At 35.6% G+C, this 13,143-nt stretch overlaps 2 protein-coding genes across 6 annotated transcripts; both read right to left on the bottom strand.

Annotated features, from left to right (window-relative positions):
• On the bottom strand, positions 1 to 3,779 carry LOC130717209 (probable serine/threonine-protein kinase WNK9). 2 transcript variants are annotated; one of them, XM_057567350.1, is made up of 7 exons: positions 3,258 to 3,779; positions 3,113 to 3,150; positions 2,754 to 2,981; positions 2,356 to 2,576; positions 2,067 to 2,224; positions 1,547 to 1,985; positions 1 to 1,409 (listed from the first exon to the last, which is right to left on the bottom strand). In XM_057567350.1, exons 1-7 carry the CDS (start codon positions 3,327 to 3,329, stop codon positions 379 to 381), a joined length of 2,187 nt encoding a protein of 728 aa, XP_057423333.1. In that variant the 5' UTR covers positions 3,330 to 3,779; the 3' UTR covers positions 1 to 378. The 2 variants fall into 2 exon arrangements, with proteins under 2 accessions (XP_057423333.1, XP_057423334.1); XM_057567351.1 differs by lacking the exons at positions 2,754 to 2,981; positions 3,113 to 3,150; positions 3,258 to 3,779 and having other exon boundaries at positions 2,325 to 2,455.
• Positions 3,780 to 6,675: 2,896 nt separating this feature from the next.
• On the bottom strand, positions 6,676 to 12,779 carry LOC130718300 (uncharacterized). 4 transcript variants are annotated; one of them, XM_057568854.1, is made up of 10 exons: positions 12,571 to 12,777; positions 11,644 to 11,723; positions 11,026 to 11,189; positions 10,467 to 10,938; positions 9,377 to 9,494; positions 8,219 to 8,340; positions 7,869 to 7,954; positions 7,510 to 7,619; positions 7,408 to 7,440; positions 6,676 to 7,007 (listed from the first exon to the last, which is right to left on the bottom strand). In XM_057568854.1, the coding sequence occupies exons 2-10, from the start codon at positions 11,718 to 11,720 to the stop codon at positions 6,945 to 6,947; spliced, it is 1,245 nt and encodes a 414-aa protein (XP_057424837.1). In that variant the 5' UTR covers positions 11,721 to 11,723; positions 12,571 to 12,777; the 3' UTR covers positions 6,676 to 6,944. The 4 variants fall into 4 exon arrangements, with proteins under 4 accessions (XP_057424837.1, XP_057424835.1, XP_057424838.1 ...); XM_057568852.1 differs by having other exon boundaries at positions 11,644 to 11,727; XM_057568855.1 differs by lacking the exon at positions 7,408 to 7,440 and having other exon boundaries at positions 11,644 to 11,727; positions 12,571 to 12,779.
• Between the last annotated feature and the right edge of the window lie 364 nt (positions 12,780 to 13,143).

The following is a 13,143-nucleotide window of genomic DNA, read 5'->3' on the forward strand; positions in this document are numbered from 1 at the left end:
TAAAGACAAAAGGATAAAAACTTTTCTCATAGAGAAGCCTTCCTGGTTTTACAAGTATCAAATAAAGTATCTCATGAATCAAACGTACATGAAAGCATCCCATATTATATGAAGAAGTGCGTCTAGTGTGAAAATTTGCCTTAAAACTTATTTCATTTGTTAGCCTGTGTATGATATACATCTGACATTATCTCATACTAGGTCATGTGATCTTACTAGAGAAGGGTACATTACAGAAAGGTTCGTTGGAGTAACTTCCATCACCTCTGGCTCTGATTTTCTTTTCCATAAATTTAAGCAAAGAAGTGACCCTTTAAGTATGTTTTGTTGGTGCTCACTTATGTGATAACTATGAATTTTTTTCGTGGTTTCTAGATTCTAAACATCTACTGCATCAACAGGAAGCGAGGTTGCCCTATGAAGGGGGTGTGGAAGCAAGGCTCCTGTGAAGAAATCCTTGGCTGTGAACATTAGTTGCTCAGGACTGTTAGCCCCACTAGTCACATCACCATTTTGAATCATTTGATCAACCAAAGTGGTGCATTGCTCAGCGTCAGCATGAAAATGCTTCCCAGAAGCCAAAGATCTCATCAACTGTTTGTTGTTTTGTATCCTCAAGTGGGATTTAGCTGATAGCCTCAGAGCCCCATCTCTCCCATGCTCTAATTCATCAGTGTCAGGAGATAAGCTAGTAAATTTTGGTTTACCCCCAAGTTGTTGGTCTCTAAGCTCTCTTAACTGCATTTGGTACTTTGCTTTGAGCCATCTTAGTTCTTGCCTAATTTCATTCTCGTAGTCTAAGAGAACACCATCTGATGCAGGGCTAGAAGGAAGCTTTCTGGTATTGAGATCACTGTGGTCATCAACATCAATTGTTCTCTCTTCCTCCTTGATGGTTGGTAGGTTTGATGCCTCATTAGCTTGGTCACAATGTTTGTCTTTTAACTCTTCAGTACATAACTCTGGTTCCTCTCGCTGAGCCCAGATATCGGTATAACCAATGCCATTGACTTGGCTTGATGCAGCTGGTGGATTTCCTGTAGCACTATTTCCAGACCCTTCAACTTGGAATGTGATTTCCTCAAATCGGCCATGAACTGCAGCACATCCAGTTTTAGAACAATGAAGAAATTGCAGGTTCTTGGCACATGGTTTGTCTGATTGAACATAATCAATTAAGGAATTCCTTTCAGCACAATTAACGCAGAAACTTGAACGTTCGGAATCTTCCTCTGTTCTGGGTTCTGTTTTCCACCCTGGGACCAAGGTTGCAATTTGTTCATCTATCATGTTTGCTAATTTTGTTACATCTTGATCAGTGATGTCAAGCTCAGCAACCATTTCATTTGCAACGCTCAATGCAGTATCAGTCTCTGTGTCAAATGGGAAGTAGATGTTTCGAACTTGACCTATTTAGAGGAGTGCAATGTTAATTTGGTTTCTTTGATTAAGTAGCAAGTACCAACCAGGGGAGAAGAACAAACAGAATATGGAATAATCAGTGACGAATATGTTCAAGAATAAAATAAGAAAGAAAAATGCCCACCTTCTTTATCTGCTATTCTGATTCTCAAAAAGATGCCATCATCTCTTCTTCTACCTATGATTGTGGTGTCATCTACAGCCAAATCATCATCCTCTTCACAATCAAATAGAGCAATTTCACATGGTTCAAAATCACCTTGATGGTAATCCGATTCAGATACAGGTCCAAAACCACCAAGATTTTCGCTGTACACACTCATTAAGGTGTTATTAATGCTATGAATTCCATTCAGAGGTTGCCTAACTGTTGGTGTTACTTCATAGCAATCTCTTTGATACTTCTCTACTATCAAATCAGATCCATAATCATCAATTTGGAGAAAAGGGTCATCCAAGAGTTCCTTAGCTGAAAGTCTGAGAGATACAGTAGCTAAGCATTTCTCTACAAACTGCCTAACCTCAGGATCATTTACTTTGTAAAGAGCTTCTGGCTTCTTTCCCTATAAAATATTCTTCCAAGTAAGAGAAGCAGAAAGAAGAAATAAAACAGGAAAGTGAATCAAGCAGAAAAAGGTTCTTACTGAGACAACTTTCTTGTAAATTTGAGCAGGATGGCTGCATTCACTATATGGATATTCAAACGTGACCATCTCCAAGATGCACATTCCAAAAGAGTATATGTCAACCAATTCGTTGTAGTCCTCTTCGTACACTTCGGGAGCCATAAACTCAGGTGTGCCTGAAATCAAACAAACAAGAAAAATAAGCAAATCCAGAGTCTTAAAATGATTGAAGCATTTGAATTCAGAGAACTATATATGAAAGGAAAAAAAAGTAACATTTTTCTATTCATTTGCTGCTGTTACACACCAACACAGCGAACAGCTTTAGATTTGCGGAGAAACGCAGCCAGGCCAAGATCACCAATTTTGACTATCCCTTGGTTGCCATTGATGAAAATGTTATCACACTTGAGGTCTCTATGGATAACAGGAGGGTCATGATTGTGGAGATAGAGAAGCCCTTCCAATATCTGCCTGCACCAGTGCTTAACAGCTCTGATGTTAACCTTTTTGTGTTTAAGCCTGTACCTGCTCAGAAAATAAATATGAACATGCTTACATCAAAAGCCAAAAGCAAAAAGAGGAGCTGAAATGACATGACATGAATAAGGCATTAAAGAGTATATATATATATATATATATATATATATATATATATATATATATATATATATATATGCTAGTAAAAAAATATATAAGGCTTACTGTCTTAGAGTCCCGGAGGTAAACATCTCAGTGACAAAGTTGATGTGCCTGTTTGCAATATCAACCCAAGAAGTATAGAACTTCATGATGTTCTTGTGCTCCAATGTCTTGAGAAGATGAATTTCACAGTATAGCCTCTCAATGTCTTCAGGATTCTGCAAAAAGTCATAAAGCTTTACTTTGTTCCATGCTACTTCTATACCTTTATACTCATCAAATGCTTTGTAGCTGCAACAAATGAAGATGGCTTCATGTTAAAATCATGAAAAAAAAGTAATCCCAAACCATTTGAAGATTTTGTTAGGAGAAATTTGGGGTGGACAAGCTTAAAACCAAGAAAGTAAGGTTATGATGCATACACTATCTTGGAAGCTCCTTTGCCAAGAACTTCATTGTACTGCATGAAATTCAAAACCCGGAATCAAAATAAAGGACTTTTTGAGAATTTAAAGAACTTCAAAAAAGAAAAGAAAAGCTGAGGAGTAGAAGAGAGGGTATATATACTCGTCCATATCTTCCTGTAGGATCAACTTCCACAAACTCAGAGTCTGTCTCAACACTTGCAGCACCATTCATGCTTTGCTTCTTGTTATGTGTTCTTTTCCTTGTCTTTATTTTATTGCTCTCTACAACTACAAAGCTTTTACCTGCTCATATGGGTGGGAGAGAGACAAAGGACACGAGAATAGAGATAAAAGGAGGTAGTTGTGTCAATGCAAGTAGAAGAAATAAGAGGAACCTTTGATTACAGATTATATTTGGTTTTGTGTGGAGAGCAGAGAACTTAGGAAGGACCATCAAAAGGACAAAACAAGAGTGCCAGTACAACAAGGCAAAGATTTCACAGGGTAGGAGAGTGATGCCTCTAATGATCTATCTATAACCACGCTTACCAGACAATAACTGACAAAACAGACCCTCTTGCCTCCTTTTTTACATCTCATCACGAGTTGTAAAACTATTATCACTCTCTAAATGCAACAGCTTGCACTACAGCGACCAAGCAAAGTTGTAGGCTTTATTATTTAACAAACATTTTATGTGGTGCTCTACACATGAAGGGAATTTGGGTCCTGTGCATTTATGGCAAGGTTAGCTTTCAAATATTCAAATTTATGAAGCCTTTTTAGAATAAATTTCTCCTTTACACTTTCTCAAAAAAAAAAAAACTTCACACTCAATTATTTATGATAACCATAGCCTAGTTGCAACGTTAAGGTTGTTGTCATTTGATTTGACTTTACAAGTTTGAGTATTGAAATTAACCTCTTGTAAAAATAAATGCAAGTTAAAGTTGTTTACATTAGATTCACAAAATGAATTCAGCCATTTGTTGCACCTTTGTGCGTAACAAGAGTTTTATAGCACCAGTTTTCCTTTTTAACCCTAAGCAATGCTTAATTGAACTTCTAATCCCCTTGTTTAGGCTATGTGCAATTTTGCTCACATATAAGTGATATTTTTCTTACCATTCCCCTGATATAATTGAGTCACTTGCCTAAGAATTATTATTCGATTTTTAACATGTCCTTTATCTCTTCAAGTTTTTAACCAATTATCCTTTTTATTAGTTAACTAGATAACTAGGATTTTATCAATGATTAGAGATTTGGGAAGATTGCATAAGGTGAAGATAAAAAAAAAAGTACAAAAATAATTAAGATCGTGTTAGATTTTAAAGTCACAACTAAATAAGATTAACTTTTAAAATATTATTTGAAAAAAAAATTAAAATAATAATAATTTATAAACATACACAAATCATGAGACATGCATAAATTATGGCGGTTTCTAATTGCTACAATTTTTTATTCCAATTTTTTTTAGCGGTTTGGAAATACTAAAAAACTGCTACCAAATTTGTGTGTTTATTGGTGGAGAGTGAAAACCCTCCTAAACTCTTTATTTTTATAATTTGCATTTAGCGACCATTGAAACTGTCCCTAAACGCTTGCATTCACAATCACAGATATGTATAAGGACCTTTTTAGAATGACAATTAAAAGAAAAAAGAAGAAGAAGCTAATTCTAAGTTTGGTTTGGGCTATCTTCTCAGAATTACTTGTATATGGGTTCTTTCCTTTTTTATCAGCTTTACACGGTGGAGCACACAGATATCCAACAAAAGTTGAAGTTAGGACCAAAAGAATAAGGAGGAAAGTGGAGATGATTGGGTAAGAGAAGGCAGGTGAATCGCTGGCAGCCTCCATGTTACCTGGCCTCAATCACAGAGGGGTCCACTCCTGGTGGATTCTAGCCTAAGCTTCAAGTTGTGGGTTCATGTTTAGATTTTTAGTAGAGAATTGCTTTTCAACCTCTAGTTTTGCTTTTGGATATTTTGGTGTAATTTTGTAATCTCCATTATTTTCCAAGATTATATTTTCGAAGAGTAGAGTACATTTCTATTTTCAAAAATGAATTTTTAATAATAGTTTATCAACAAACATAATATATTTCTTCCAAATTGTATTATTTTGAATACATTTTTTCCTTCATAATATCTCTTTCAGAAATTTTTCTTCTCTGGATGGGAAAATCTAATGAGTTCCAAACATATAATGTAATGAAAAATATAAAAATCATTAATTAAAGCCATTTTTTAATAAAAATTACAAGTCTTTCTTTTTGTCAAATTACCCCCATAAGTCTTTAAGAATGTGCTGGACGACGACACATCGTAGCTAATTTGATAAGCTTCCATAAGTTGCATTGCATATAGATAACAATCAAATCAAGTGACCTGAAATCTTAAAGTGCTTCCTCCTAACAAGGCCTATGCACATGGCTGGTGCTCCCAAACTGGTTTTAGTGCCTACCATCTTGTAGAGGCCGGTGGCAGATTAGGCAAAGAGGATGGAACCTTAAGACAGCAGCTCAGCCTCAAGATCAGAATCTTCCAACATTTGTGACAACGAAATTGTACCTTTTAGGTGTACTTTTGTTTGGAATGAAACTAACAAATAAAGAAATAGAATTGCAAAAAGCAAAGAAGTAAATAAAACATAGCAAAGACTTTATCAAACAAGTGCTTTATAATTTACTCATAGGTTATGGTTCTTGGTTTCTTGCATCCAATGAGCCCTGTTCAATTTTTAGTTTTTGCAATTATATACTATCAAATTGGAGTAATATTTAAGGCTAAAATTGTCTGCAACACAAATCCAAAGTTGTCTATATATCTAAGTACCTAATCTTATGCGACTAAAACTTTTTTTTTTCTTCTAGTTTTGTCCTTTCTTCTTAATCAGACGTTTGCGGTGATTCAAACATCATAAAATATTTAAGGTTAGAGCTAAACACCAAAGAAATGCGTGTGATTTGAGAAAGAAGTGTTACTATAATCAAAGTGTCTAATGCAGCAACTACACCTGTCTCTATTAGACATGGATCTTTGGACTTTGAACATGTTGCAGAGTGATCCAATGTGATCTCACCTGAACCTGATGCCACTATGTCCAAAACAAGGGACAAAACCAAAAAGATAAACATAACAGTTTATTTATACATCTGATTTGTTCAATTAGCAGAGCTTACATATTGCATTTATAAATTGAACTCATGGTTTTTCATTACAAAATCTCGTGTTTTCCTAGGTACATTTTTGTCATTGGGCTTATAGACAAAAGACAATACTGTTTGCCTGCTGGCATGTGCCATTTTTTTTAATTATTTATTTTTCTGAGTATTTTTTCCAGAAGAACATGAAAGCTGCCTTCTCTGCTAAGGGCTACAGTATTGTTTCCACAATTTGGATGAATAATTTCACGCTATTTCTTCATCTTTTATGGCATTTAAAAGTTTAATTTATTACTAAGTAAAATAAAGGGGGTATACAATTTAGAGAATGTGAGGTATATCTTCACATTCATTTGAAATCCATTTTTTACAATCCTGTATTCTGATTTATCTCACACACACATCATAAAAAATCACATTCTAGTCAACTAAAATAGGGATAAGGGTCCAAATTTAAATATGTAAAATATGGGAACAAATTAGGGTATCTTTAAAAAATACAGATATAAAAATAATTGCTGTAATGCACTACACATTGTCATTCCTATCCTCCACAGTTTGAATGGACATCTTCCAAGAGATCATATGTCATTATGTCATCATCTACTCATTGAGCTAAGAAACTATGGCATAGTCAAATGTATAAGCCAATTCAAGAGAGGAAGAGGGAGATCATCACCCTGCACACAAGATACTTATTGGGTACCCTTCCAGCGTTGCTTTCTCCAAAATCTTTCCCTGGTTAAAATAAAAAGGGAATTATGGTTTTCTTATTGCAAATTTGCAATGTCGTTGAATATAATTCAGAAACAAAAAAGGTAAGCAAAGCTTGATTGAATGAAAGCTTTGAAGTATTTAGTTCTTTATGAGTGCATTGAGTTAAGTTTAACTGGAAAATCAAATTCAAATGCCGTGCATGATTTGAAATACTTTTACAATCGGTTCTAAAGTCAAAATCAATAATGAAAAGAAGTTCCTTGAGTAGCTTCTGGGTGCCATAACTGATTATGAGAAAAAATATGCTGATTCAAAACGCTGTCAATGGACACATAGTCACATAGACAGCGGACAAGCGCTTTCCTCTAACCCCACCCCCACCTTTTTTCATTCAAAATGAGGAAGTAATAATTAAATTTACCTGGATTAGAGTTGTGATCATCCCAGGTCCATCCTGCAGTTACTCAAATTCAGAAAATCTTAAAAGAAGTAATATAAATGCAGCACCAGTAAAAATTACCACCTGAAATTGCTTTTCTGTCCATGGTATATCCTTCCACGTTTTAGAATGGGCTGATTGCCATTCTGTTGGAACCTGAATACTATCCACATGTTGCAAAAGCCTCAAGCTATCTGCAGTGACATTAGGTCCCAAGTGAATGTTAGAATATAATCAAAACAAAAAAGAAAGGGAAGAGAGAGTCAGAATTTTTTTTGTTTAGAATGAATATTAAGAGCAAATGTTCATGATTATGAAGCATTTAAATGTAGAAAGGCTTGATATTTTGAACTGCATTTCTAAAAGAACCTCAAGATACTATTCTTAACCAGTTCAATTCCATCCTCATTAAAACTAGAAAGAATGAAAAGACAAAAACATACTGGTGATGAATGCTTCCTCCCAGATTTCACGTTCTGACCATGAGGGAGCAACTTCTTGGAACGGGATTCCTTCACTTCTGCATATCCTGCAAATAATGTAAATCAGTGCTCATTCCCATGAAAAAGATAGTGCTTTCAGTCTCAATCCTATAAAAGTAGTGTATTGGTCCCATTTTTTTTGTTAATTGTTAGCAATATGAGATAAAGACCCAATTTTACACTAATATCAAGCAAATTGTTGTCCACTGTAAATAACATATATTATTAAAATATCTACACATGGGCATATTTTAATTGTGATTGAAGGAAAAAAAACAGCAAAAAAATTTTAATTTATAATACAATCATACTCAAGCACTAGCTGGCGAATCGTTCCTGGAAGAACACCATCACTGATAGGAGCTGTCCGCACTTCAAAAGAGTGTTTATTTCCAAAGTCATACAAGGCCTTCCCATCATCTGAATCCCAATCCTATCATGAAATAGGAAATGAACACTCAAAGTTGTACATGCATGTGCACTACAAAGAGATATATAAAGTAAAATCCATGACGCATAAGCTCATATCATAAAACATTTTAACACACACCCAGTAGAAAAGCAAGAGAAACTCAGATATCATGATGCCTTTTGCAGTCTCGAGAAATCAGGAAGCATCAAATCTTAGTATTTTAAATAATACACAAACCAAATAAAAGGTAGAAACTTAATGATTAGCTCAGTACTGATTTATTCGTCATTATGACAAACATGGAATAGGAATTCACTCTAAAAACTTCCATAATGCATAAGAAATAGAAGATAAACTTAGAGGCGTTTAATAAATAGGTATACCTGATAATCTCTATCAAAGAATAGTCTGTCCTAACCAACCGTCACTTTCATTTATGCAGTGTACGTTTTAGATGATTTTGTGTAGAGAGAAATGCCCGAGAGAGAGTTATTGTGGCAAGCTCCCTCGTTTGGTTGTCTCAACCGTTAGGCGTTAAGAGGAGAGAGTCTGACATTCTACTGTTTTACACTTTATGCGGTTCTTCCAATTTTGAGAAGAAACAAGAAGTGGCTTAGCATCTTCAGTTTCATTTTACAAATTGCCCTTCATAACAACTATTTATATACTTAATTAAAAATTAGCTATAACCTAAAACAAATAATGAAATAATATAAAAATATTACAAAAATATGAGCAAAAATGAGGGAAAAACTCCTATTGGAATATCTTCTTCTCAAATTCCTATTGCAATATTTTTGTTCTGCTTGTAGTGCTGATGTTCCTTATATGAGCAAAATACGGTGTAATATTTTTCTCTCTACTCAAATTCCTATTGGAATATCAAGTATGAGTAATCCAACACGTTTAGAAACAGTTTCAGATTCAAAATGTAGGAGTTGATGCAAAATACAGTGTCTAACAGAAAAGGGCACATATAATTCCAGCATAAGATAAGCTTAAGCTTGTACACAATAAGCCAGATTAAAGTTTTTGCAGAGAGATGAAATAAGCTCACCCTGCGGCAAACAATGAAAAAATTTGTCACACAGCCTTCAAGTATCTGATCACCATCATTAGACAGCATTAGTTCTGTCACTGAAGGAGGCCTGAGCTTTTCCAGAGGCTTCCTAATCCTGCATTGAGGAAAAAAAACTCCAATTAATAATTTAAGGAGCACCAGCACTACAAGCAGAACAAAAATGACTATAGCAATTTAATGCTGTCAAAGACTGGAACTTGCAGACAGATGCAAGAGTACATGGAGAAGGGGTGCAGGTGTGTAGAGGGAAAGGTTCTAGAAGTCATAACTTACATGATGGAACCTATATATAAATTCTACAAGAATGTATTCTATTCTATCCTCCACGATTTGGTCCCTGATACCCCTTCCCAAACCTGTAAAAAGAAAAAAGGACAAAGCAAAACAAGTTGGTGGCAAAACGCAAGGAAAAAATATACAGTTCTCAACTCCGAACATATCCTTACCTATTATTTAGAGAAGAAAATCATTTTTATTTATCAATTCCACTGGGGTTATAAATATCAATATGAAGTTTTATAGAGAAGTAAATCATTCTCAACTCAATACAAGAGTTGTAGGCCCTAAAAATGAGAGGTTTTATGTGGTTAGTAAAAATCTTGTCGTTGTTTCAACTAAGCATTGATAAAGTTAATTTATAATCTTGAAACAGAACTGCTAAACAAATTCTGGGAAATCAAATAATAGTCACTAACTCAGTGACAAAATATGAAGTCAAATCTCAGGAGTCAAACCATGAAGTAACACATTCTGGATTGAGATAGAAATGAAAGAGTAGTTCTAAGACTCAACACTGTAATAATAATAATTTCTAACAGTTATTGATTTATTTTTTTGTATAAGCTTTGGTTGTTGTCTCCAGGATGTGTCCCTTCTAGATCTTAATCTCCAATGCAAAATGCCTCTAGAGTAAAGACAACTCAAGCAAATAATATAGAAAAAAATAATGCTCATCCTTTGGTATCTGAAACTTTATTCACTAATATCCTGTTACTTTTCTTACATAGGATTTAAGGAAAAGCATAGAAGAATTTAGTAACGCTTAATTCACATGGCATGAACTAACCTTACCCAATCTGAGTATTTTGCAGCTGCAACATGCCTCCCAAAGCCCACCACAGCCAAATGCGCCCCATTTCCCCGAATACCAAATGCAGGAGGAACATAAGTCTCAACATGTACATGCACATTAAAAACTTTACGTGCTCGTTTCTCATCCATAGTCTTGCTTGCATTCAATTCCTCCAAATCGCCACTAACAAGAGTTGTAATGGCCATCTCCTCACAACCAATCCTCTCGTTCAATGCAATTGGCAAGACCTTGCACAGTGAATGGTTAACGAGCATCTGCACAATGGGTTGCCATACTGGCAAGGTTGCTGACGATGGTAGCAAAGCAGCAGATTTATTAGATTTAAGTAGAAGTTCTGGTGCCACATTTGAAAGAATTTGTAGCGACTCCGTTAGTCTTTTCATGTGTCTTTCCCAAAATAACAAGCATGAAGCAATGTTGTGAGTACGCGTTGTTGTGTAAGCACCTGGACCAGAAGCTAGCCAAATAAGTTTCCAAAAAACCAAACTCATTAAAAAAATAATGATTTTGAATGTATTATGTAACACAGTACCTGTATGAGTTTCAAGGAAGATTTTGACAGAAGGGGTATCAATGGTGTGTGAAAGGATGCCATTACTGAAGAGAAACCTTGAACCTGACATTTTGTCCTCTAGACCTTTTCCCCAAAAACTGTTTTGTCTAACTATCTTCAATGGCAGTAAAAAACCATGTTCACTGCAAACAGTTTTAAGCACATCACATGAAATACTTGTTCTACTATATGCAGCAAATTCAAAACACCTAGTACTCTAGTAGCTATACCATATGTTATCATTTTTAGAGTGATCACAAAGATTAACAGATACATCAATAAAAAAAAATCATAAATGAGTAATTAGTACCTATCCTACTTGTAGAGGAATGAATGATAATTGTATCATTGTATCAAGTATGAAGCACAACATAGTTTTCCACAAAAAAGGGGAAAAGGGTAGGAACATGAATAAACAAATTAAATGTTGAACTTAGCTGGTCCAATGGTAGCAATTTCCAACACATACAATAGATTGTTTTTGCAGTTAATAAGGAAAGGAACAATGGTTGAAACATTGAAATGATAGCAGTATTGTCTTCAACATCTCAAACTACTATATAACTTCACAGAGGACATAGGAAAATAGCTACTAACTGGTTTTTCAGAACCAATATAAACACAACCAGTGGCGGATCCAGGACCCCGGGGTCAGGGGGTTCAAATTTGTCCATGACCTTCCTAAAATTAAAAACATACCGTAATCAGTAAAAACATGGCAGCACTACTCTATTTTAACAAAAGAAAGAGGATTAATAATATAATGAAGCATTTAATTAAACACTTTGATTCATATCAGAACAAGGTAATTTGCAGCAGCTTGCATATACAAACAATTGAGCTGCCAATTGGAATGGCAAGTTACCATGCCATTATTTATTTATTTTTTATAAGCAAAGCATTCATTAAAATCAAGCACAAGGAGTGCTAACAGCAATACAATGTTTGAGAAAATCAATTGCCTTATACACAAATCAGACCCAAGTAATCACTAAGAACTAAGGACAGCAACATACTTCATAGTTAAGTTATCCAAACAACATTAATAACTACCTTACTACCCAGCCCCAAGAAAGCAAAAGATGATACAGTAACACCATAGGTTACAAAAGACAAAACACCCTGTAAGATATAGCAAGCGATCCATCACATGTTGGGGCTCACCATGCCATTATTTATAAATCAACAAAACCATAATGCTTGCAGCTCAACACAATCAAATAGTCCATGTATTTTCAGTTCTAACTCAATTTCTCATGTGCATTGCCAATTGATGCTATTTGGTCATTATATCATTGCTGAGGATGAATGTAGTTTGTGTTTGGGATAAGTTACATTCAACGTCAATGGAAAAGAATGAAACAAGTTGTTGATTCAAAAAAAGAAAATATAAATTTGAACTTGGAATTGAAGGGGAAAATCTTGAAAACAAGAAACTAGGATAAACAAATTGAACAGGTGAGAAGAATTAGAAGATTATAACTTTAGAAATTAGGGTTAGGAAAAAATCAGCCATGCCCATACCTGTAGAAATTAGAACCGCAGAGGCACAGCCAAAGGCAGGGGCGCACGGCTGGAGAGTGGCACGTGGTGGTGCGGCGGCGGCGGCCGGCGTGGTGGTGGCCGGTGGTGGTGCTTGGCCAGCTTGGGAAATCAGAGAATGAGAGCGTGAGTGCAGTGTGTGCGTGGTGACTGTGAGAGGAGAGAGATCTGACTAGTAGTGACTATAGTGTGAGAGAGAGAGGAGTTGGGGTCTAGGGTGCAATATTAAATTTTCAGGGGTTCAAAAAAAATATATTATAGGGGGTAGGTTAAACTTTTTTTCTTTCAGGGGGTTCAGTTGAACCCCCTGGGCCCTACGTGGGTCCGCCCCTGAACACAACCAACCATTAAATTGAAAAGTAAAGGGAACAAACCATGAAGGGAGAAATGGAGTGGTGGACAACCTTCTCGACGTGTGGCGCCAGCGGTAAAGGAGTTCAACGTCGCCGGAGATTTGGCTGGAAGGAGCTAGATGAGGGAAGGACGGACACAGCGGCACTACGATGAGGGAGTAGGAATCATCTATTCAGGAGGTCTATTGTATGATAATACGAC

The sequence above is a fragment of the Lotus japonicus genome, chromosome 5, assembly GCF_012489685.1.
Source record: "Lotus japonicus ecotype B-129 chromosome 5, LjGifu_v1.2".
Lineage (NCBI taxonomy): Eukaryota > Viridiplantae > Streptophyta > Magnoliopsida > Fabales > Fabaceae > Lotus > Lotus japonicus.